This window comes from Ictalurus punctatus, chromosome 17 (genome assembly GCF_001660625.3).
Source record: "Ictalurus punctatus breed USDA103 chromosome 17, Coco_2.0, whole genome shotgun sequence".
Classification (NCBI taxonomy): domain Eukaryota; kingdom Metazoa; phylum Chordata; class Actinopteri; order Siluriformes; family Ictaluridae; genus Ictalurus; species Ictalurus punctatus.
In genome coordinates, this window is record NC_030432.2 from 14,920,895 (window position 1) to 14,946,098 (window position 25,204).

At 37.4% G+C, this 25,204-nt stretch overlaps 3 protein-coding genes across 5 annotated transcripts in view; all 3 read right to left on the reverse strand.

The window, feature by feature from the left end:
- Positions 1-69, reverse strand: part of LOC108277527 (protein FAM181B) — a 1,221-nt gene extending 1,152 nt beyond the window's left edge. Inside the window, exon 1 of the mRNA XM_017490352.3 lies at positions 1-69. This exon is cut by the window's left edge and continues 1,152 nt beyond it. The gene's annotated coding sequence lies outside the window, so the exon portion shown is untranslated.
- A 4,618-nt stretch (positions 70-4,687) lies between these two features.
- prcp (prolylcarboxypeptidase (angiotensinase C)) lies at positions 4,688-15,146 on the reverse strand. 2 transcript variants are annotated; one of them, XM_017491072.3, is made up of 10 exons: positions 14,703-15,146; positions 14,168-14,457; positions 10,810-10,950; positions 10,580-10,681; positions 10,307-10,479; positions 9,780-9,937; positions 9,293-9,462; positions 5,666-5,833; positions 5,368-5,555; positions 4,688-5,103 (listed from the first exon to the last, which is right to left on the reverse strand). In XM_017491072.3, exons 2-10 carry the CDS (start codon positions 14,324-14,326, stop codon positions 4,899-4,901), a joined length of 1,464 nt encoding a protein of 487 aa, XP_017346561.1. In that variant the 5' UTR covers positions 14,327-14,457; positions 14,703-15,146; the 3' UTR covers positions 4,688-4,898. The 2 variants fall into 2 exon arrangements, with proteins under 2 accessions (XP_017346561.1, XP_017346560.1); XM_017491071.3 differs by having other exon boundaries at positions 14,602-15,146.
- Positions 15,147-17,376: 2,230 nt separating this feature from the next.
- Positions 17,377-23,725, reverse strand: rab30 (RAB30, member RAS oncogene family). Of its 2 annotated transcripts, XM_053687307.1 has the most exons (6): positions 23,563-23,725; positions 21,662-21,760; positions 21,238-21,321; positions 20,465-20,648; positions 19,271-19,480; positions 17,377-19,143 (listed from the first exon to the last, which is right to left on the reverse strand). In XM_053687307.1, the coding sequence occupies exons 2-6, from the start codon at positions 21,746-21,748 to the stop codon at positions 19,100-19,102; spliced, it is 609 nt and encodes a 202-aa protein (XP_053543282.1). In that variant the 5' UTR covers positions 21,749-21,760; positions 23,563-23,725; the 3' UTR covers positions 17,377-19,099. The 2 variants fall into 2 exon arrangements, with proteins under 2 accessions (XP_053543282.1, XP_017346562.1); XM_017491073.3 differs by having other exon boundaries at positions 17,377-19,480.
- Between the last annotated feature and the right edge of the window lie 1,479 nt (positions 23,726-25,204).

Genomic DNA, 25,204 nt, shown 5'->3' on the forward strand with positions numbered 1-25,204 from the left:
TTGGTCCTTACACTGGGTGCACACAGTGTTTCTTTCTTACTCTAATGAAAGCAGGACTGGAAAACATACTTTGGGGGAAAGCAAAGAGATTTTTGGAGGCAGGGCCAATGATGTCAGGACATTAGGTGGGAGGGACAGAGGGACCCCAGGACTTAACTCTTTGCTCATGCCTGACCACCTGCAACTAAGAGGGATTTGTCCAAGGCATCCCACTGAGCAATAAGACAATAGCTACTTGTTCAACTATCCCAGGCAGTTCTCATTGTGTATGTGATCAGTACAATGTCATGACATTAAAGGCAGTGAAGTTTCACTAATATTTTTTAATGTATCCAGGCATGTACAATAACAACCATGAAAGTCTTTTAATTTATTCTATATTTTTCTGTGCGTAAATAAACAAAATAACTGTTAATTGTATATTATGAATATTAATTGTGTATTATACAAGTATTTAGCCATATACCTTTATTTTTCTATTGCACATCACTTTCTGGAGATTTATTTTCTTTATTAACTTCTAGTCTATAAGACACCATGGTATGTATGGTTGTGTGTGTGTGTGTGTGTGTGTGTGTGTGTGTGTGTGTGTGTGTGTGTGTGTGTGTGTGTGTGTGTGTGTGTGTGTGTGTGTGTGTGTGTGTGTGTATGTGTGTTGTTCTTTGCCTGTGGAAGTTCCTCTAATGGGCCCCTCCAAAGTGGGAGAAGAGTACAACATACACAAAAGCAATTGTAAGATACATTAAAGTTGGAGAGCTCATTTGGACACTAGCATGAATGTATTATGTGTTTATGTGTTAGATAAAACTACCAAATGAACTAAATTATTATATGGCAAACACTGAAAAGTATATGGTTTCAAGCTGGTAATACCATTCATGTACACTACCTGTCAAAGTTTGGAACACTTCACTGAAATGTTTTTCATGATCTTAAAAATCTTTTGATCTGAAGGTGTATGATTAAATGTTTGAAATCGGTGTTGAATAATTGTGCCAACATATTGATTTCCTTCATTAGAAAACTAACACTTTATTTTAAAAAATATTTTTTTTTTAAATAGATGACTTATAATATTTCAAAAAGCAGCCGATAAATGTCCAGCATCGGACTGTTTAAAAAAGCATCCTAGAGTGATTCCTCAAGAAAATACCAAGAATACATTTCTGGAAATTCTAGGCAAAAAGGGTGTCTACTTTGAAGATGCTAAAATACTAAATTATTTTGATTTATTTTAGATTTTTTCTTTTATTCCTGTAGTTCCATTTGTGTTACTTGAGTTTTGATGACTTTATTATCATAAAATGTGGGGGGAGGAGGGGGGGGGGGGGTAAAAATAAAGAATGAGTGTATCTAAACTTTTGATGGGTAGTTTATGTATTCCCCCAACTTCCTACTTGTGTCTTAATCAGTTAGTGGTAAAAGTTGATCCCCGCACCAGTGGGAATTTTAGCCTCTGCTTGACAACTATTATGGGCTGCCTTTGACATACAACCCTACAGGGCCTAAATAGCTTCTATTCTTCCTTCTGCAGTGAAAGGGATCTTTGTGCCAGAGATTCATTAAACTGCACCTCACAGCCCCTTCGTAAAATGGGGCTCAATAATGAACAGTCGATTTAACTAGAAAAGCTGCCGGAGCTGTTAAATTAAAGGGGACCAAAGTGCAGTTTGAGCCCAGTGTGCCAAAAGTAGTGTTGACCTTAAGAAATCCTGGGTATGACTATAACGGCTGCTGTAAATAATCCAGTATTTACAGGAAGTTTCTTGGCTAACAGTGAATGCAGGGATAGGAGATGAACCAACAGTCAAATGTCTATAGGGGTCCAAAGCTGGTCCTGGCTGAAGGGGAAAAAAGGCTCATGTCTTGGGCTGTGTAGGTATAAAAAAAAATGTCATTATACAAAATGGCATTAATGGATCCAATGGATCACAGAAAGGTTATTAATTATACCGACCTAGTCGATCTTTGTGATGTTTGTACATCTTAAGTAGTTCTTAAGATGGAGAAAACACAGTTACGGTATTTATTTTCTTTTTTTTTAACCTATGCATTTATAGGACTCCTGTAATGTTTCAACAAAATTACTCATGAAATTTTGTGCTTATGCAGACACATGCCTTTGTTCATCATTTTATCTTTTTTGGAATTTTCCCAGGCATTACTACAACAACCCCCCCCCCCCCCCCCCCCCCCACACACACACACACACACACACCACCAAGTGCATTTTAAGGTGATGCACTGAATCATTTGGATGTTTAAAGAGAGGGGAGTGGGGAAAAAAAAACCCTAAGCACTTTTGAGAAAGAGGGACCGTCAAGAGAGTGTTATTATCATGTAAATTCAAATAAAGAAAAGGAACAGTGAAACTGATAGCACTGATCTAATTATCTGTAGCCCAGTTCAGGCTACAGGCCTGAATGGGTGTGCAATTGCCTTACAATTAACAGCTGCACAACCGTGGGTAAATAGCAACTGTGTGGGAAAAAAAAGTTGAGTTTTTCTTCTTCTTAATTTTGTATAGAGTTGTCTTCCTTATTTCCCATCATATGGTAAAATACATACAAATAAGTATTTTGGCTCTTTATGTGATTTTTTTTTTTAAGGATACACTTACACGTGTTTTAAAAGCATAATTTCCATTAAAATCCGTAATCATTGCAGCTCTAAACATCAAGGCCTTGGCAGTGCACTTAGCCCATTCATTCCTTTTAAAACTAGTTTCCACATCCTCCTCTTTCATTCAAGGCCTATATTTGGCACAATGACATCACCAAACTGATGGCTGATATTTTCTCCTCTTCCTGCACAAAGCTTTTGTACATGCTAGTCATTCAGATTTGAGGGTCTGACGCACTGATTCCGGAAGCAAGTTTCTATGGCCACAAAAAGGATGAGGAGATCAGAGGGGGTGGGGAGCTGAATACTGACAAGAGACAAGGGAAAAGAGAATTGCATTACATTAAAGAAAACACACAAGAAGGAATTTGTAACCACTTGAATTTTCAAAAACTTCCCAGACTGTTTTGTCTGGAACCAGCGCTTGTTGAGAAAGCAAACAACAAACATGTCTAAAACTTCTGATGCACAGCTTTTTTTCTTTTCTTTTTTTTCACAAAAGACAAACGTTCATTTTATCTTACATAAAACAAATTATTAAAAGAACCAAATCAGTAACCAAGGTCAAACTGAGGTGAACAAGTGTTGTTGTGGGGGGAGAAATGAGGCAATCAGAGGAACACCATTCATCTTTCTGCTTTCAATTCACGTCCCTGGAAAGCTGCTTCAGCAAACAGATTGCATATTGTTTGCTTATCGTTACACACTGTGTACCCCGCCCTCTGTCTGGAGAATTTACAAACTCAGCATCCACTAAGAGTTTTTCTTCATTTCCCTCGTTTACCCCTAGGACATCCTCTTCAGCCAAATCAAATGTATACACACACAAATACATACATACACACACACACACACACACACACACACACACACACACCTAATCTCTTCTCACTAGTGTGTGGTCTGCATTAGCAGTGACACAGCCTATGCTCCAAGGGTCAGCAGAATACTAATAACAAATTTGATTGATGGATGTGTCAGATGAGAAGAAAAGATGTTAAAATTAATGTCAGTCCTGTGAAATGTGAGATATTGCCCACATTATTGGCTGCTTCACCACCCATGTTTGTCTTTTCCCTGCCCATGTGGAAAAAGTCAAAGATCATGCTCCATTGTGTCCAGGAGAAATACATTTGGTTTATATCAATCTACACGTGATTAGAAATCTCAGCAATTGTTGAAGCAAAGTATGAAACAACTCAAAGCATGAAATAGCACAAGCCTTGCCTAGCCCACAATCCTGCATTAAGGATTTTGAAATGTGTGCCAGTGATTAAAATTAATATTTTATATAATGATATATGACATATATCCTTGAAAAGAAACCACTGGGGACACATCAGCAACTCTTTGCACAAACATGCTAAGATTTTTACCAAATTAGTTAATCAATGTTGACAATATTCTAGCTGAACTGCATCAAATAAAGTGTTGCGATGTATAATTACGACAAATACCTGTAGATGTCACAGCACTAGTAGTGATTTTACTAGATTCCTCCTAGGAGCTACCGACATTTAACGATGGTTGATTATCATTCATCACTGTATCCCATTCAAATGTCACTTTGTCTTGGAAGCCTCACCCCTCAACCTTAGCTCACCATCAAGTTCAAACGCTCCTCTGCACTCCGGCTGTAGTATTAATAATCCTACTAGCAGGGGGCAGATGAAGGGATGTCAAGGTACAGCAGTTCAGAGGGGTTTGTGTTGCCAATGAATGAATGGGTGTCTGGGGGAGCCCTGTGGCTCAGACTGCATGGGGCATGGTCTCCTTGCTTTACACCACTAGCCTCCCACTAGCCACTTTATTGCTCAACGTCTGTTGCGGCATTTTCAATAAATCACACAAGAGCAGCTGAGGAAGAGCAGGAAATTAGACATTTTGTTTGGATTCTGTTGTCGTGCAATTATGTTTTCTCAAGTTAAATGTTTTCATCTTTCCTTCCACATAAGGATATGTTAGATTTTTTACACTGCAAGTAAATGAGTACAGTAGATATCATTAATCACACTGTTAAAACAAGAATTCTGTTTGATCTCAAACTTGGGCTCACACACATCACTAAAATGGGTCATGAATTTTTTTTTTATTATGATTGGACAAAAACATGCTCAGCCAAATTTTGAAAAGTCTAATTACATATAAGCACCTTCTTTGGTCATGTTTAGTAAAAAAAAAAAATCTTTGGTAGACAGCACAACCTTTTGATTTCCTTAAGGTAAGGTTTTAGTTAGTCCATGACTTAATCAGTCTCTATATACTGTGCTGAATGGTTATTGTGCACTTGTATTCTGTTTGATCCACTTCTTGAAGTACATCACTTCAAGTTTCCGGGTAAGGAGGACCGACTGTGGGTCATATTCATTGTTGAAGCGTAAGTCGAGGTGATGAGACCCCTCAGGAATCAAAATGGCAATCAGAGAATCAGAGAGACTCTCAGTTACCCCACCACTCCTCCAGGGATCAAGGCCTCCATTACTGGCATAAAAGTAAAAAAAAAAAAAGACATATGAATGGCTCATATCAACATTACTGGTCACTGATTCTTACATGATTTCCAGATACATTACATTCCAAACATTAACTGAAAGCCTAATGGGATACTAATCAAGGTGATATTTGATACTGACAGGGTATTTGAACAAATTAGGGGTTTTCAAGGGTAGTTAAAGGTCTAAGAACCCAAATAAGCCAATAAGGCCAATGATGAAAGTATCAGAGCATAGATAGCATAGTAATTACCTGAAGATGATGTTGCTGTGCGAACTAATGTTCTTCCCGCCATATACAGTATCAGCCCAGTCCTCCCGTGGCCGTACCCCAAACAGAGCATAGCACTCATCAGAGTAAGCTTGGAAGTTCCATGCCATAGGCTCAAACATGTCCTGAACACCATCTGTACACTGGGGCATCACCATCTCTGTGCAAGACTGACAAAAAAATAAGTCATCAAGGTATTGTATTCACATCAATAAATCAATATATAGTATAAATACTCTCTACTGATTTTTACTGTATTAAGTTATGTTGAAATTCCTACCTGGTAAAACCAACCCATAATTCCTAGACTTCCAGTAGCAGTCTCGGACACATTAAGACAAACAGCACTGCCTGTGTAGTTGTAGTATACTCTCACTGCCTGCGAGATGCCATGTAACAGCTGCTTGTCTGGCACATCAGTATCAAACTGAAGGTGCATGCAGACAACCTGAAAAATCCAAATAGCATTACATTAGAGGTGCACATGTGGCAAACATACAACTACACCATCCATTTGTAAATAAATAAATACATAAATAAATACTAATGCTCTGTTATATTAAACTACAAAGAAGGCTTACTGTTATACATTACAAAATAGCACTACATTTCTTCAATGAAAACTTGTCATAAGACATATGTACAAATTGTAATAAGCAAAGTCAGTGTGGTTGGAATAGTTGTGTGAATTGAAAATTCGTAAGGTACGATCATGTTAGCCTAATCACATTCAGAACAACAGTACACTATATAGCCAAAGATATGTGGACACCTGACCATCATATCCGTATGTGTTCATTGAACATCCCATTCCAAAGTTGGTCCCCCCTTTACTACTACAACAGCTTCCACTCTTCTGGGAAGACTTTCCATTAGATTTTGTAACGTAGCTATGGGGATTTGTCCATTCAGCCACAAGAGCATTAGTGAAGTTGATGTAAGGCAAGAAGGCCTGGTGAACAGTCAGCACTCCAACATTCAGTTCATCCCAAAGGTGTTCAGTGGGGTTGAGGTCAGGGCTCTGTCCAGGTCATTCAAGTTCTCCCACTCCAATCTTAGCAAACCATGTCTTCATGGACCTTACAGGGGCATTGTCATGCTAAAAGTTTAGGCCTCTTAGTTCCAATGAAGGGAAAGTGTAATGATACAGCATTCAAAGACATGCTATACATTTGTGTGCTTCCAAATTTGAGGCAACAGTTTATGGAAGAACCCCAAATGGTTGTGACGGTCAAGTGTCCACAAACTTTTGGTCATATAGTATACATGGACATATAAAAAGTAAGACCCAAAAATATGTATTACATCCTTTCTTGTATACATAGCCTAAATAAATACTGTTAAAATTATATTTGGATATTTTCTCCAGTTTTACTTTTTTCCTGACTTTTTGCGATCAATTATTTGAATAAAAATGTACTATCTGTCTATGTGCTAATTCAAACGTTGACAACAAAACATTAGCTGCACATTCCTTGGCCATAACCTTAAGGATATGCTTATGGTAAAGAATAATTTTAAAATAATAAATTGCTTTTGCATTACACAAAATGTACTCATCTCAACTAGAAATAAAAATGTGATGACAGCAAGCAATAAACATTTCCTCTTGTTCTTCACACTGAAAACAATCCATATGCTTTCTTTTTTCTTTATAGTATCTGAAGTCTTTTGGTGTGGAAACAAGGTCTGATTTGCATGTGCAATTGTCTGGAAGGGACTTTAGTTTCAGTCAAAATTGATTGTTTTTTATCACAAAGAATTCCAAGCTGTTTCAGATAGACAAGGACCCTAAAAGAGGATAGTTCTCAAGAAGCTAATTATTGTCCTGATCCCTTGCTTAAAAACAACCAGCGCAATAATCATGCTGCAGTCTATGAAGGGGTTTGTTTGATAGGTATTTGATAGCTCCAGGATTCGGCTGCCATCCCGATGTGCCAGTGCCTGGGTGTTCACTGACTAAACAGTTCAAATAGATTGGACTTAGCATGGAGTTTGTTGCTAAGGCTTTTGTTAGACACCTAAAAGAGGAGGTGGTCTGTGCACAAGGTAGGCTACAGACATGTCTAAGCTAAGGCTTATACCATGACAAAAAATGCAGTAGTTCTCTAAAGCATCCTCTCTCTACTTTTCAGATGGGATTAGGCTTATACATTCATCTCCCCTAACAGATTTCCCTCCTCTAAGCCCTCAATGGGCCTTTCTCACAGTTGCTCACATAATCACATTAGCTTTGTCATTAAAAGGGCCCATCTCAGCTCCCACTGTCTAAACCACTTTAAACACCCATAGGAGTTGCATACATTATCAGACTTGGGTAGGAATGTTCAACAATTACCACTTTCTCTTTGGCAGACCAACAAGTGCTTAAATTTTTCATTTCTTATTGGAAAGGTCCATGTTTATTCCAATATTTGAATTGTAGTTTGTTTTTTGTTTTGTTTTTTTAATAATGTGTACTGGAGCATAAACATATTACCTAGAGAGTTGTTACCATATTGCCTTTAAACATGATGCTACCTAAAGAGCAAGAACGTTCTGCTGTACTGTTCCAAATATACAAAATAGTCTTCACTGCAAAATATTTTCCCAATTTAATATTTAATATATTCAGCATGATGCATTTTAGTAGGCTAATACAATCACATGTCTATAAGAACTGCAGAAAAGGAAGTGGGTAAGGACAGTTGATTTTAAAATATGCCATGGATGGCATGGAGAAGTGTAGAATACATCAGAGGTAAGAATTGGAAGCTTAGTGGAAGAAGAGAGAAAAACGAATGGGGAACATCTACTACGCTAGCATCAAATAAAGACTGCAATTCATCTCCAGCATCTTACGAATATTCATGCTGCTCCTGAGATAAATTAGCAGTCACCAAAACCTTGTGCTTTATCAACAGAAATCGGTTCTTTGGGACAGCATTAATGAGGGTCTCACTTGAGGTGCTTTATAATGGAAGAAGTTGGATTGATTTCTTGTATGTCCTACAGCGTCATGGTAATACCCGTGATACGTACTTTTCAAAGATAGCCACATAGAATTCTGCTATCTTTTAAATTAAAACTCTCTCTTTTAATTTCTTCTGCTGGGCTGTGTCATATCACAGCAAACCAGTGACTACATTTCCCATCCTGCACTGTGGTCTACAAACATAGCCTCCATGGACTTCAATTCCCAGAAACACTCACATTCATTCTAATCATGCACACCTGCATCAAATTCACAGCACTGACATCCACAGTATAAAGAGACTGTTTGAACACAATGACTTTGCAAAGTATTGAGTGTTATCACTGTACCAAACGTTTGTACCGTGTTCTTTGTTTTGTTTCATGTTCGTTGATCTTGTTTCTCGTTCTCGATTCTTGCTTTGCCTCGTTTATTCCCATTTGCTGATCACCTGACATATTGCCTGTTTTTGACCACGCTATTGTCAATGATTTGGATTTGTCTATCTGTCTCTCTTTATTAAAAGCTCTTATCTGCACTTGCATCCGTCCTAAAGTTCATTACGTTAATAACGTGACAGGCTGGTTCCTCATGAAAAGCAAGGCTTCCGTTATTTTTATAGCAAATTTAACATCTAGGAATGTCCTGCTACATAAAGACCTAATAATCTAATCATACAATGTATAGGTTCACACTCCGTGTGCAACTTAAGAGTTAATTCAAGGGTGCTGTGTATCATGTGATAATGACCACAATTTTTCTCCTCTCCTTTTTTCACTTTAGAAAGTCAAACACTTATTAAAAAATGGGAAAGCGATTTGTCTGCATTGACCTCTGTCCACCTCGGTGAATTTAATTTCATTATGTTGCATAAAGCAGCACATGCTCCTATTAAAAGCAAAGGTCTTGTTTTTATAAAGGGCAACTTGTAAGAATAAGTTAAATGTACAGTACCTTAATAGGCCAGCGTGGGAGGGGCTGGAGGAAGTTGGCCTCGTAAGGGTAATCAACCATCGCCAAGTTCGACCAGGTCTCCTGGAGCCAGCCCTTGAAGTTGAATAGATCCTCTTCCTTCAGCGGAGAACACAGGCCAAACTCCTTAGACAGCCACTGCAGACCTTCAGCTGTGATTGGTCAATGAGGGCAATATACAGTTTAAGCACAGACCAATCACAAATAGTATATTTCACATAGGAATAGAATAAACGTTTTCTCTGCTAAGAAATACTTAGGTCTGAAGTAATACTTAATCCCGATGCTTTGAAATGTGCAACTTCAAGGCCTAATAAGACCAGAAAGTAATTGAATAGTAAATTTCCTTTTTTTTTTTAAAGAAAAGATTACAAACAGTACTTTATTTTATGAACATTACACGCAAGTTATAAGTAGGAGTTTAAAAAAAAAAAACTGATGAAGTTGTTTAATCCTCAGGAGTACAAACCTGTTGAGAACAAATTGTTGATCGCCGTCCACGACCTTCTGATGTTTTTGCTGCAGTTGATTCCACTATTGGCAAAGTCTTGGGTGACTATTTTGTAGAAATCACCACAAGGCACCAAGTCAGTGAACTGCCAGATAGGAGCAGACGAAGCTAAAGCACTGAAAGAAAACAATAACAAGCTTCAAGATTTTCTTGCTCCAGATTTTAACTTTACTCTTGCATTTCCCCACATTTTCTCCCTTTTCCATTTGTGCTGTGTTCACACACTACTGGGGACAAAGACACATCTACACACACACAATGAATTTAAAATAATTTTTAGCATGACAAATTCTCTTTTGCAATTTCATAAACTGCAGTCAATACACTACATGCTGTTCTGGTAAAAATTGCATATTGCTTGCAATCAACTATACAATCAGCTATAAAAATCTTGACATTTTTATTCATATTATTATATTTTAAATGTAATTTTCTTTGCAATTTAAACAGCATTTAACAACAAGGAGCATTCATTTATGCCTCACCCTATAACTACGTTGGGGTATTTCATCCTCAGCCAAGCAGCCAGCATTCCACCGTAGGAGCCTCCAATGGCAATGACAGGGCTGTTCTGGGCTCGTGGCAGCGTCTTCTTCAGCGACTTAATCAGCACTGCGAAGTCAGCTAGTGCCTGCTCTGATGTCAGGTAGTTCAAGTACTTGACATTCGGAAAGAGACATGTCAGGGTCCTCAAGAAACCAATATATCAGAGACAATAGTGAACCAAAATGTAACACTATTAGAAGAACTTTGCTTACGCTGTAAGACTCATTTCCAAATGGCATGGATTCCCCATAGTAGCGATGTTCTGCAAAAACAAGCATGGCTCCAAGTTCCTCTGCTATGTCCCACATGAAGCCCTGTGTCAAATCACAGAGATAACACAGACATGCACCGAACATTAGTGATGATAATCCATATTTCTACATTCCTACCAGGTTATATATGCTATATGAACCAGAACAAAGCAGTTAAATGTTATTATTACCGTGTTGTTACAGAACCATGTGATGTCTCCTTCATTGCCAGTGTAAAACAGAATTGGGCCTTGTGCCTTGTGCCAGTGCTGGTCGTTGACAAGGTACCTCTGTTTGAACGTGCCATTCTCCAGAAACCCAAAGTGATCGATCTGTGAAAGAACAGAAATCAGAATAGGATATAGGCTTAATGATACTGTATGCATAATGTGTTTGTGGAGCTTTACATTAATGCACACACTGCCATTGCCTTTATATTGAACACTTTGCTTGTATTTTCTCATTTGTAAGTGGCTTTGGATAAAAGCATCTGCTAAATGAATAAATGTAAATGTAATCACAAAATGAGAAGTGGAACTGTACTTATAACATCGATGCACTTTAAACATACATAATGTACAGACACAATGTAGTTATTCCTTCGGTGTTCTCACTGATGATGCAGCCAAAGGCCATCTGAGTACTGTAAAGAGTACTCGGGAGGAGGATGGAGAGATAATTAGCTTCAATTTGTATTAAAATCCAATGCCAGGCCTCAAGGATGCCACATTAGTTCCGGCTTCACCAGCCCTGTTACATCCTTTCTTTTCAATGCCACAACTTGTCCTCCGTCATCCCTTTTTATTCCTTCTGTCTGCATTTAGTGAAAATAAGATGGGGGGACTGAAGTGCATTCCAAGTGCTGCAGTGCTGTGCCACTGTGTTTCTCAACTGTTGTCCCCTCCTTCTTGAATCCCACCCAATAAACAAAGAATGTTCTCTTTTGTTTTTTTTTCCCCCTAACACTTTCTGTTCCTCCTTTTGGATGAAAAAAAAAAGAGGCAGAGATTTTATGAGCCAATGAGTCAACGGATTCCCAGAAACAGCATGGTTATTCAACTGAAACTCAGATTTTGCTTTTTGGTCAAATGTTAGTCAATAGTTCCATATGCATATTCCATATTTTTAAAAAAAAATGAGTTTATTAGCTATAAACTGAAAAGTAGAAGCAGTGATTAAAAGGCTGAGCCTGATATTGTACTGTGAATTGAAAAATATATATTTTTTATATATTCACTTTCATTTTCAGACACACTTGCCAAGGTACTGATAGCTAATTATAATTAATAAAAGATTAATAAATGAAGATCTGATTAGTGTTGATTATATTTTAGTGGATTTTCTTAGAAAATTATTGACATTGTAAGCTTGTAATGCCAAAGTAGTTTTTATTTTATTTTTTTATTTTAACTGTGTTACCCTGTGTGGGGAGATATCCAGTTTAATTTGCTTTCAATCTTTATATAACAATTTTTTAAAAATGCCTTTGGCGCCACCTTGTGGTTAGGGGTGGAAGCTTATAATGGCAATCATTTTCACTAACACATGACTAACCAAGTCTTTCAAAAAAACAAAAAAAACAACAAAAAAAAACCACTAAAAAGCAATCAACACTTTAATTATATCTTCATCTATTACTTTTTATTATTATTATTAATTGTTCTTATCTATCAGTACTTTGGCCTGTGTGGCTGAAAATGAATATAAAGATATGAAAGTGAATATAAGCATTTTCAGTTCCCAATATGTTAAAAGGTGTAGCATTTTAATCACTGCTTCTACTTTTCAGTTTTTAGCTAAAAACAGGAAGAAGTTAACCAAGAAACCTTAAGTTTGATCATGACTAACCCTCTCGGAAATCCCCTGCATTAAAAACAGCGTTTACACACCCAGTGCAGAGAAAAGTGGACAGGGTTTTAAAAAATAATGTAATGTAAAAAAATTACTAAAAAGAGGTTTTGCAAACAGAACATACCTGCCTGAATTTATCACTGGTTATATTCAGCATGCAAGAACAGAGATCAGCCAAATGAAGAGGTGATGATGTTTGTGTTTAAATGCTGCAAGTGACTTTTACCTCAGGTGATGAGAGAGAATATTATGTGGGTGATACTGATAATTCAAATGATAGTGAACGTATCATTAAAATTTGCCAGTAAGCTGCTAACTTAATTAGTAGATTAGGTTTAAAAATAGGAATGTAGCTTTCTGCCATTTTCGGGAACCACCAGACTATAAAATGCTACTAGTTTTATTTCTGGTTTATGTACATGCAAAAGAATAACTGGTAGTTCTGTTTGTCATATAGTACAAAACGTCCAACTTTGACTATGTGAAGGGTTTTCTCAGGCCATTGCATGTTATCCTGTATAAACCCATTATTCACCTAAAGAACCTTTGAAGACTGTCTGAAGCCAGCACAACTGGAGGTTACTGATTGAAACCCATTAAGTGCTGATGAAGGGGAAAAGAACAGGACAATAAGGAGTACGAAGGTCAGGAAATGGCCTCAGTCTTCCTCAGGCCTCAGAGGATAAATCTGGCACAGAGAAGCTGCAGAAGCAGAACGTACACTTGTAGAAGCCAAAAGGTAATGATGTTCACAACCCAGTCCAATGACTTGTTTTTGTCTCAAAGAAGATGGGCTTTTCCTGTCTCAGCTTTTCTCACGCAACATGGAGTGAACAGCACAGCTATAAAATTTTAGCCAAGAAATTATGGGCTATTTCTGGTACTGTAATAAAATCAATAAAAAGTACAGTGTGTCACATTGTATATTCAGTTTCATCAGAAATGTAAAAGAAATGCAGACTCATCGGCCAGACATCATCAGCTCGACAAATGGAAGGACAAGCCAGAGTATAATAATTCAGCAACAACAGGTTCAAAAATTCACTTTGTGTTTATAAGTGTGGGAGCTGTGTCAGATGATATAAACAAGATAAGTGGCTTTGCTATTCTACTTAAGAGACCAACAGGAAACTGTGATTGTCTGCAGACACAATATGAAGCAGCGGCATGGAGATTTGCACAGAAAATTAAGGAAATCCGTACAGGAAACCCAGTAGTAAGCAATGAGTAAACCACAAAAATACACTGCTGGAACCTGTATAATAATCTCCTATGACTCACGAATAGATTATTATAGCTGACTCGGGTGATTTCAGTAATTACACTTAATAGTCTTATAGCAAATGTACACAGTTACAGATACTGATGGTATTTTAACACATGCAAATATACAAATATACATTTTGTGGTGTGTAGATTACATGAGCAGTCCAGGGGTTCTCTTCTTGGTTCCCCTTAGTACAGCTTTATTTCATGACATTATTCATATTCCATTCAAGGGAACAGTCAGGCTGATAACTATAAGAACTCAATAATAAATATTACTTATATAAGTGTATTATAACTGCAACATTAATTCATGTGTTGCTATTAAGTGTTTTTTGTCGATGTTTTGGCAATACTGTAACTTGTAATGTCATGCCAGTAAAGCCACTGAATATAACTGACTGATTACATATACATCACGTGATGACTTACCTGCTGATCAAAATAGAAAGTTTTGTAAAACAGGTTTCTCTGCTGGGAAGAACTTGTTCTCACGCTGCGTCTGCCTAAAAGATGAGGTTTAAGCGCTTCCACGTGAAAAATAATGATGAATATCAGAAGAACCCCTGGGAGAGAGAGCGGTGCTGGCATGCTTGATGGACAAGCAGGAAGAAAAGCCAGGACAAACTGTGTTTGATGATTGTGCAGCCTTGTTAGTCTTCCCACCGCTTCTCCGGTCTGGACACGCCCTTAGCCTGCCCCTATAGGGGGCGTGGCTGTGCCTGAGAAGCGGTGAAGAAGAAAAAAAGCAGTTTGACAGAGGAAGAAGGAAGTCAGTTGATAGATAACTTGAGAAAAGTTGTATAATAAACTACGTAAAACAGACTTTCTGTTCGAGCAACTATGTAATCAGTTTCAGGCATGACCTCTGTGACTCAGTACTGAAGGTCTCTAGTTCGGGTCATGATGTACCGGAACAAATTGTTTTGTGTTCTTGGTATGTGTGGTTTTGAGCATTCCTAATCACCCCGCCTTTCGTCCTCTCTCTCGGTTCTTCTTCTCTTATCTGGTAGACTAGACGACTTGTAGTTCTTATGTCACTCAAACATACGTAATAGATGTTTTGATTTGATCTATCACTTGTTCCAATTGACATTTATCGTTCTTTATCAATATTTCAGAAGCTTTCACTGAACGATGGTGTCGAGCCAGTGCATGGTCCAAATTCTGGTTCTGTGACTGGTAGCGGACAAAGAACTCCACACTCTCAGAGCAAATCAACCGCAATTCCGTCACCAAGAAGTGCTGGAAAGCTACTTTCTGTTAGATTCAGTCAGATGTTCCTTATTTTCTAAGCGTCTAGAACATTTGGATCAAGAAGGGTGTTAAAGTCCAACATTAGTGTCTTTTGTGCGTAATCCCCCCACCCCCGGGAAGACAGCGCTCACTCGGTCAATGATCCACATGCCCCGCAATAACAAAAGCGGCACGCTTTTCGGCTGTCGTAAAGACGTGCTGCAGTTTCGTGCGCAGTGGTTGATGGGAGTTAGCATCCGGCCTCTTTTCACACAGTGTTTACTCTTGTAATAATGGGCAGATGTATAATATCACATACATCTACCAATAAAACAGAAATTACTGGTATAATACCTTATATTACTGATAATATAAACATGCATCTATATAGACAAAATGTCAATATAAACAAATTTAGTGTCACGACTTCATATTTAATTGGGGGAGGTTTTATATTTAGGCCTACCTGCAGTGTGAGAAGTAACCAACAACGTTACCAAAACTGTACAAAGTAAAATATCCCAAAACAAATTAAACTTAATAGATGTAGATTTTGGGTCTTTTCCCATAATCAATAAATGACAACAGGTTTTCTATCATTCTGACTGTTTAAATAATCACTAAACATGACAGACCCACTCACATCATGGTGATACTCATAAATGAGCCTCTCCAAGAATGCTATTGGGTTCTCAATATGTAAACGACAATGTTTTTAGACAACAGTATATTTTAAGTGATGAAATATTCCATACAAAGCTTATAATTAGGATAAGCAAACTGTAAATGCTAATAATACTAATAATGGAGCTTAGTGCTTAAACAAAAAGTCCCACTGATATACAATGCAAAACATTACAACATGGCACATTTCTGTAAAATAAAGCTGAGCAAAAGAAAAAAGAAAAAAAAAAGCAGCATACTGTACATGGCATGAATTAAAACTTAAAAAATATTGTATATACAAAATTAGAAAAGGTTAGCATTTTAAAAGTGTCTTAATAGAAAATATAGCAAGAAGAAACGGCTAAAAGGGAATGGATATAGACTAAATTAATTCGAATGCTAAACAAAGAGTGAGGATGCTGACATGGAAATAAAAATGATCATTAAATTACATACAAAAGATCATATAAGTAGATCACATGTCATTTGTGAATGACAAGGCTTTCTAAAAACCTAAGCATTTCACTAAAAAAGTGGATCAAATTGAAGGTAGTGAAATTAACATGTTTTTAGCAGCCAAGTAAAACACTGAAATTTTGTAAAAGATACAATTCACAGTTGTAATAAAGGTGCAAAAAAACAACAGAGTCAACCATAGAGTCAAGACAACATGGAGATACACTTCTCAAACTCAAGTCAAGTTGCACAAACACACTTAAAACAAACAAACAAACAAACAAAACACACACACACACACACACACACACACACACACAGGGAACAAGTCATATTTTATAACATCACATATTATTGTGGACATAAAAATCAGCTTAATCCTGCAGTATCATGTGGTCAAATATCAAGACTGATTGTGCAGACATTTTTTAGTACATGTGCTAAAAATAACTGAATGTAGCACACACTTCCATGTCAAAAGCTTCCAGACATTACTGAGTAAGTTACAGCACCAAAGCTTCACTGAATAAACAAAGTTTCCCATTCGATTATATAGTAACATAAACACGTGTATATGACTGCAGTATTACTACATGTCAGAGGTGAGTATGAGGACATACCAAAGAGGTTCCACAAGACAAAAATGCTAAATGTGTTATTAATTAAAGTACTGTGTTACTGTGAATCTTGTGCATAAGATTGTAGTATACTACAGATTTTCTTCCATTACATACACCGGGCAAAAATATCTGTATAGTGTCATTTCAGTCCAGCACATTGGATTTGTAATGAAACAGTTACTATGACCGTAAAATCAAGTGCACAATATTGCAATTTATACCATAGGTCTGCTGAATTCTCTATGTTGATTGGTCGAAATGTGTTGAATAATTTTCTAACATCACAACTATGAAAAGTAATGCAGCTAAATGGCAAAAGTTCATTTTAATGCACTAATGCATTACTTTCCATAGTAACAACTAATTACAGGGGACTTGTTTGGTGTTACCCTAAACTAACAATAAAGGAGAATTTATAGTCATTATATTGGTCAAAATGTTTAACATTTATCAAAGAGTCTCTGCATTTTTTGTACTTTTTACTTTCTTTTTTTTTTTTTTTACCTTTGCTGTGTGGAAAGTCTTCAAGACCGATAGAAACAGAGAACGTTGATGTTGGTGAGAGATTGGCTGCTCCTAGCCAGGACTAACTTGTTTCTTGGACATTACACAGCATTAAAGACCGTGTATTAAAGAATGTGTAAACATGAGCAAGTTACAAAATCACTCTGTAATTATGGACATTTTAATACTTAGTTCATCCAAACACAATAATAAGTACCACAATAATTTGGGCAAATTACCATGATCATAAATAGAAACCCTGCAGTCGATGACTGCCTGAAGTCTACAATGAAGAAGAAAAGCTGACAAAGCTTTTGAATTTAAACAATGTCTACTGGGACATTCCCTAGTGATGCTCTGTATAACAGCCATTTTGAGTTCGTGCTTTTGAATGGGATTTTCAGTAAATGAAATATATTATCAAAGGAAGCTGGATAATTAACAGTACATTTGGAGTCACTGTCCTGCTGCAAGGGGTGGCATTGTCCAATAACATTTGTTTGGATCCGAGTAGGTAAACGCTGCCATTGGCAATCACATCTTCAATACAGATAAGCAGGACATTTCTAATAATAGCATCCATGACACTACCCACACCATGTTTTGTACACGATGCCTACCATTTTTAATCCATCCCACCCCATTTGCTTTCTAACCATACACAAAACCATTTTAATACACCTTATGTTTGGTTGTCACTAATTTTCAGCCTCATGATGACTTGTTTTACATGAATTGACAGTTTTTGTGTTTTCATAGAACATCCAGACAGAACTACCACATCTAAAATCTTCTTAACAAACCAGAAATACAATTCTTGTCCATGAACTAACAATATAATAGCACACAGCTTGCCAAATACCAACTAAGCATACTGGTAACAGTTTGGTTAATTTTTGCCTCATTGGGGAGCCTATGGGAAGGAATGGGAACATGTTAAGAACAGTTCATAAAGCTGACAGTGTGTACATTAACACAACCGTCATTGATTCAGTTCATATCCAAAGTAAAGGAGTATAGAGCTAAAAAAATTTAAAAGTCTATTACTGTATAATTATATATAGACTGCAATGTATTAGGGGGGAAATGATTTCCATTAAAGAGGTATATGCCCTCATTGAAAGTGTTTACAGTTTAAGTGTTTAAGTGTGCTGGAAAAGCACGGAGATGCTTATTATTGGAATATGCATTGAAGTACAATCAGCCTGAACCGGAAATTTGCTGAGTTCAACAATGTCTTGCTCACAAGTGCCTGTACAATTTACCTGATGTCTGCTAAAAACCTACTGGAGATGCATTTTAAGCAGTGCAGATCTCGTTATAGAATGCACTCAAAATTAAAACAAGCTGAAAACTGCACAACAGAGAATATGTTTCTAAGCGATAATTAGGGAATTACCTTTAGGAAAAATGTCAGATAATCTATAATATACTGATAATATACACATCTTCTCTCCCTCCATTGTTTAAGACTCTAAGAGTTTCTAAAATTTCCAGTCATACATTAGTCTTAAAATCCTACATGTAAATTCTTATCAGCAACAATGTGGAAGTGCATTTTGATCTTGAATCGGGGACATAATGATGCTCTACAATGCACTTTTTTCATATTTGATATTATGTGCAATGCACATTTTCTACAATTTAAAACAGCAGGACTGCTGCTGGTGAAGATGTGTGTTTTTGTTCATATCATTCATATAGTAGGCAAACTGCCCTATGCATCTTTAGTGTTGTACTGAATTGTATAAAAGTCATTGTCTGGCCTTTAAATATGCCAGCTAACTGGTACCCTGGAGCTTGGGTTCTCCTCAGCGGCGGCAGAATACATCTCCTCTTGACTTTCTAGTGGTGCAGTCAGTAGCTTTTAAAAACCTCACATTCACGAAAGCATCCAAGACCCCAATAGTGGTGGCAAAGAGGGATCTACGCAGAAGACGTCAACAATAACCAAAAATTTCCCATACCATAAAGCAGGAAAGTAACCATTGCCAGATTAGCAGCCAAGATCCCTAGTTAATGTTGCAGCAGCTTAGGTAATTGATGTTCTTGCCTTCTCCAGGCATAGGTGCAGACTCGTTGTTGTCCAACGTGTTTTGCTTGGCTTCACGGATCAGTACGCAGGCCAAATCCAGGAAGAGTTTTTCCACGTTGTCAGATTCTTTGGCGGATGTCTCCAGGTAGAGCATGCTCTGGGCCTCAGCAAACTCCTCCGCTCTCTGTCTGTGCACCTCCCGCTTTTCAGCCAGGTCGATCTTATTTCCTGTTCATGACATCAGACAATTCTACAATCAGAATCACTACAAGTGATCTCCTCAAGATGACCCTCAGATCACAGCTGATCTTCTTGTTTTTTCATAATCCATAGTAATTAAACAATTATTTGTCCAACTAACATTTGAATTTTAAATTGACTTAACTATGCAAGCAATATTAAAACACCTCTTAACTCAGAATCTTAATATGAACGAAAATCTCAATGTTGAGCTCATCTTGGATGGCTGATTATGAGTATATAGACTCAAAACCGATATATGATATAGTGCCTCACCACCTTCGAATCTATCATGTTGCCAAATTATTAAAGCATGACGTGGTAGATAATTTCAAATGTAGAACCTGTGTGCTAAGCTAGCAGGCCTGATAATGTTAGTGATTACCAAGATAGTTTTTATTGTTGTGGTAAAGTTTAAATAATCTGTGGAGAATATTACAATATAAATCGAAACACACACACTGAAATCCTGCTTGTGTCTACCTGTGACAAATGTGAGACGAGCTAATGTTATAATGACCAAAACTGTGGCTCATATCACACACTTTAAATGGCATCATTATTGTACATGCTAAGAGTGAGATCACAGCATGATTAAAATCCGAAATTGAAATATGTCTTTCGCCAAATGTGAGTTTGTTTACTAGCACTTAACTAGCCAGCTAGTTATTTGGGATGAAGGAGGTAAAGGAGCATTTTCATAACACCTAATACCTATTGATTGATCTTCATAATTTTAATGAGGGAAAAGTTGTAGAAGAGTGTTGTCTTTTCAGATCAATCCACATTTGTTGTTTTTAATGGTTTAAAATTAAAATGTTCACATAAAGCTGAAATTTTACAAGAAAATTTTTATATTATGTATTACTATATTATGAGAAACAATATAATATATATTTTTTAAATGCTGCATAAATAGAAAGTACACAAGAATCAGTCAGGGTTAATCAGTTAAATAGTCTGAATGCTCACCTACTAAGATGGTCACCACCTGATTGTTGGCGTACTGCTCGATCTCTCGCAGCCACTCTGGGAGGCAGCGAAATGAGTCCTCACAGGTGATGTCGTAGGTGAGGATGAGTGCGTTGGCACTACGGTAGTAACTCTGTGTGATGGAGCGAAATCTCTCCTGTCCCGCTGTGTCCCAGATCTGGAGCTGAACAAATCAGAAAATCAATCAGTGTCACCACATATCAGCAGAATGAGGGCTTCATCAGCCCTGAAACCAGTTAATACTAAATATGGCCTCTCTCACAGACTAAAATGAAAGATAAGATAAATGTTTATTAATCCTTCATGGCGGAAATTAAAGTGCTAGAGCAGCATGATTGTAACAATAAGAATACTGAAAATGTGCACAAAAAAAAGTGTAGTGCACCACATCATAATATTATTTGTGTGCAAATCTGTGACTGAAACATGGCATTTACCAAGTGGGAGGAGCTGGCATGCATTTTCAATAAAAAAAAAAACCTGTGCTGAAACTGCAGATTAAATAGTATACACAAACTGGATGTAATAATCAACCAGATATAATACCAGTAAACTGGTGTTTCTAATAATAAAAACATTACAATGAAGGTTTAAGGTAAAAAAGGTTGAATGTATAAAATGCCTAAAATGAAGCATCTTAACATATATTAACATAAGTATGTCGATAAAACTTTAATATATTCATGAATCTAATCCCTGAGGCTGCATATCAGTGCATGAAAAAATGTACAAAGAACAGTACAAAAACATACCTTCACTTTCACCCCTTTTATTTCCACAGTTTTGATCATGAAATCTACCCCGATCGTGGCACCTTGACCAGGTGGGAACAGACCCTAGACCCATTAAAGTTGGGGTAGGAAATACAACAAAAGTTAATATACAGTACAGTATTCCACTTGAGATGTAGTATACTGTACTCTTTTTACAACATTAGAATTACCAAGACAATGCGCTGAAGAAACAACAGGTTCTAGTTGAGGTAGGAGTTTAAATTTCAACCCCATCATTTGGCTAAGTTGCTAACATGCCCAACCAGATAACAGCAAGCCTTTAGCATGACTAGTATGCATAATGTTAACTGGACTCACCCACTTTCAACCATTGTAAGCCACATTAGTATTTCTGAGTGTCCTGTTTATTTAGGAAAACATATGCAAATACAAGAGAACAGACCTGAGTGAAGCGTCGGACAAGGCAGGTTTTGCCCACTCCTGCATTTCCTATCAGCACTATTTTGAAGAGGTAATCGTAATCCTCCATGGTCACAATTATCTGAGAAATACAGAGTATCAAATGTGCATTAGAGGTATGCAGGTCAATGAGATATTTTATATAATTTTTTTTAAAAATCACAGCTTTAACAAAATTGTGCAGGGAAAGTATCATGTGAGCTGTGTCCATCTCCTATGACTTCTGACACACAATATTTCATGTAATCACCTTAAATGCTGCATTTCCCCCAAAAAATTGTGCCCAAGACACACCCTTTCTTCATTGCATAACATCACCTGGATACTGTAGATTTGTACATGGTGCTGTAATATTAAAAACTCTTATTCACACTCTAGTCATATTGAACATCCTTTCACCACGTTTCTTTTACTCTTCTACACCTGTATACGGTAATGATTTATAATCACTGTAATAATTAGAATATAATTAGGGCACTGGCGGATCAAAGATTAAGGCACTGGGTTACTGATCAGAAGGTCAGGTCAGCCCCAGCACCACCAAGCTGCCAATGTTGGGCCCTTGTGCAAGACCCTTAACCCTCTCTGCTCCAGGGGCACCGTATCGTGTCCGAACCTGTTCTCTGACCCAAACTTCCTAACAAGCTGGATATGTGCAGAAAATAATTTCACTGTGCTGTAACATACATGTGACAAAATAAAGGCTGCTCCTTCTTCCAATGCCACTATCGGGCATCACCAAGAAGAGGATGCGTTCCCCTTTGAGTCTGATTCCTCTCAAGGTTTCTTCATCGTGTCGTCTCAGGGATTTTTTTTTGCCACTGTCACCTCTGGGCTGCCCATTAGAGCTGAACTGAGATGGACCGCCATCTGTTTCAGGGTCACACCTAGTGTTCCCAGGTTAGGATCCAGATCCACAACATCTCTGAGCAGGGAAAAGCAGGTACTAAAGATGAATGAACGAACGAACATTTTGATTTTTGTGAACCTGCTTTGTGACAATGCCTACTATTAAACGCACTATACAAACAAAATACAACTGAATTATGACTTCCGATTCATTTCCTAAGATTAGGCCATCAATAACAAAGCGAAGGACAAGGCCTGGAACCCTTGTAGGGTTTCATTAATTTCATTTTCAGAGAAGTAGTAGGGTTTTTTTTTTTTTTTAATCACCCAATTTTCTTTTTTTTTCTCAGTGTGCCATGTTGCTATGAGCTGAGGATCCTGTGCATGTGTGTAAATGGTGTCGTTGCCAAGGCATGTGGAAGGATGCTGAAAGGACTGCAATAATGAAACAAGGAATATAAAGAAGAAGGGGCCTAGCATGGTTTGCCAAGCCAACACACACACACACCTATGCAGAAGTATAAAAGAAAAGAAAAATGAAGCCTGTGAGAAGTATTTCTGGGAAGCAGTTGAAAACTGAAAATGCACATGGATAGAGGAAGAGAATAAATAAATAAATGTAAAATACACTCGCACTTGAACCCCATGGACCAGTCACCACCAATGTAGCAACAGTAGACGCACATCTGATCTCAATACTGATCAGAGATAAACAAGTCATCTTCACCAAGCTCGGATATACTGAAATCGCAGATATACAAAGCTGTTGTTCCAGGCTGAAGTTGTTTGTGATCCTTACCTTACAAGCAGAATGATCTCTTTTCAGCTTGCAGGAAGGAACAAACACACAAACACACAAACACACAAACACACACACACACACACACACACACACACACACACACACACACACACACACACACACACACACACACACAGCCAGCAATCCGCGGTTCTGCTAGCCAACTAGCATCTTCAAATCGGATGAGCTATGTGATGTTTCGACTCATAAAAATGCGATATATGTGCACTTACCGCATACAGGGGCTTCACCCCGGCCGCTGGGTCACTCCACACGCATCCAGTCTGTCCTCGGGGCTCGTGCAAAAGACGTAATCTCAAATCTGGTCCTTCCCTCAACCTCGAATTCTGCTCCCTCTGATTGCAGAGTTTCCTTCGTTTTTTTACAATGACATCATTGCCTCTACAGTGCAAACCCCAATCCAAAAAAAAACAAGGACAACGAAAAGGGAGCGCGTTGAACACTGGGAGATGTAGTGCAGCTCTTTGAGGAGGCTCTTTTAGCTAATTGTTGTTAGCCGACTCACAGGCAGTCAGGTCCATAATAATTTGGACAGTGACAAATTTTTTATTATTATTATTTGCCTCTGTACACCACCACAATGGATTTGAAATGAAGACTTTCAACTTTAATTCAAAGGGTTTAACAAACTATTGCATTAACAGTTTAGGGATTACAGCCATTTTGATTAGGCTACAAAGTCCCTCCATTTTTACAGGCTCAAAAGTAATTGAATAATTGAACATAAGCAGTTTCATGGCCAGGTGTGGACTGTTTCAACGTTATTTTGTGACAAATTAAGGAGATAAAAGGTCTGGAGTTGATTCCAAGTGTTGAATGTGTATTTGGTAGTTGTTCATGGGAACTCTTAATATGTGGTCCAAAGAGGTCTTGATGCAAGAGAAGGAGGCCATGATTAAGTGGAAAAGACAAAACAGTGTGAAAATGGAGGGACTCCAGTAATTCCTAAATGGTTACGGCAATATATATATATATATATATATATATATATATATATATATATATATATATATATATATCTAATATATATATATATATATATATATATATATTTTGCTAAACCCTTTGAATTAAAGCATTGAATTATTGCTTCATTTCAAATCCATTGTGGTGGTGTACAGAGGAAAATTACAACAACAAAAAAAATTTGCCACTGTCCAAATACATATGAACCTGACTGTAGGGTGAACTATGCAAAAGTGGGACAGTTTTTGGTAGATTCACCATGGCACAATGACAAAAGCTTTATACTGTTAGCCTTTTATTTTTTATTTTTTTATTTTTTTGTAAAGACACAACATCGCTCAGAATAGTATGATAATCAATAATCATAATCCAGGGGTTCCCAAACTTTTCCAGAGCAAGGCCCTCAAATAGCATTAACATTTGACCCGAGGCCCCCCGTTTGCAAGATGTCTGTAAAACACATTAAAAATACAGACTTCTGAATATATCCCCCTTTTTTTATTAATAATTACATCTTACATCTTTACATTACATTACATTAGGAATTGATTGTGTGTGTATGGTTGTCTGAGAGTGAGAATTTATTTTTCACACCAAATTGTTGAGGCCTCCCGGGTGCCCCCTGGCGGCCCCCAAGGGGGCTGTGGCCCCCACTTTGAAAACCACTGTCATAATGCATAATATTGGATTTAAAAAGTGTCCCACATTACCTGAAAGCTACTGTCCCACTTTATCAAGTTAGATAAAGTGGAACGGTACTTAAAACACAAATTCACAAAGAATTAAATGAAAATTTTGCGACAATACATATTTTTTGTAATTGACCATACAAGAATCATTTAATAAATACAATAAAAGTTCTGTTTTGATGATTTATATTCTTTATAG

Excerpts from the sequence above, each read along its gene's own strand:
- prcp (XM_017491072.3), bottom strand. The coding sequence starts at position 14,326 with ATGCCAGCACCGCTCTCTCTCCCAGGGGTTCTTCTGATATTCATCATT. Across the intron at positions 10,682-10,809 it reads CATGGTTCTGTAACAACACG|GGCTTCATGTGGGACATAGC; the intron begins GTAATAATAACA and ends GATTTGACACAG. Across the intron at positions 5,834-9,292 it reads TCCCACGCTGGCCTATTAAG|GTTGTCTGCATGCACCTTCA; the intron begins GTACTGTACATT and ends TGGATTTTTCAG.
- rab30 (XM_053687307.1), bottom strand. The coding sequence starts at position 21,748 with ATGGAGGATTACGATTACCTCTTCAAAATAGTGCTGATAGGAAATGCA. Across the intron at positions 21,322-21,661 it reads TTGTCCGACGCTTCACTCAG|GGTCTGTTCCCACCTGGTCA; the intron begins GTCTGTTCTCTT and ends TAATGGGTCTAG. Across the intron at positions 19,144-19,270 it reads TGCACCTATGCCTGGAGAAG|ATCCCTCTTTGCCACCACTA; the intron begins GCAAGAACATCA and ends TCTTCTGCGTAG.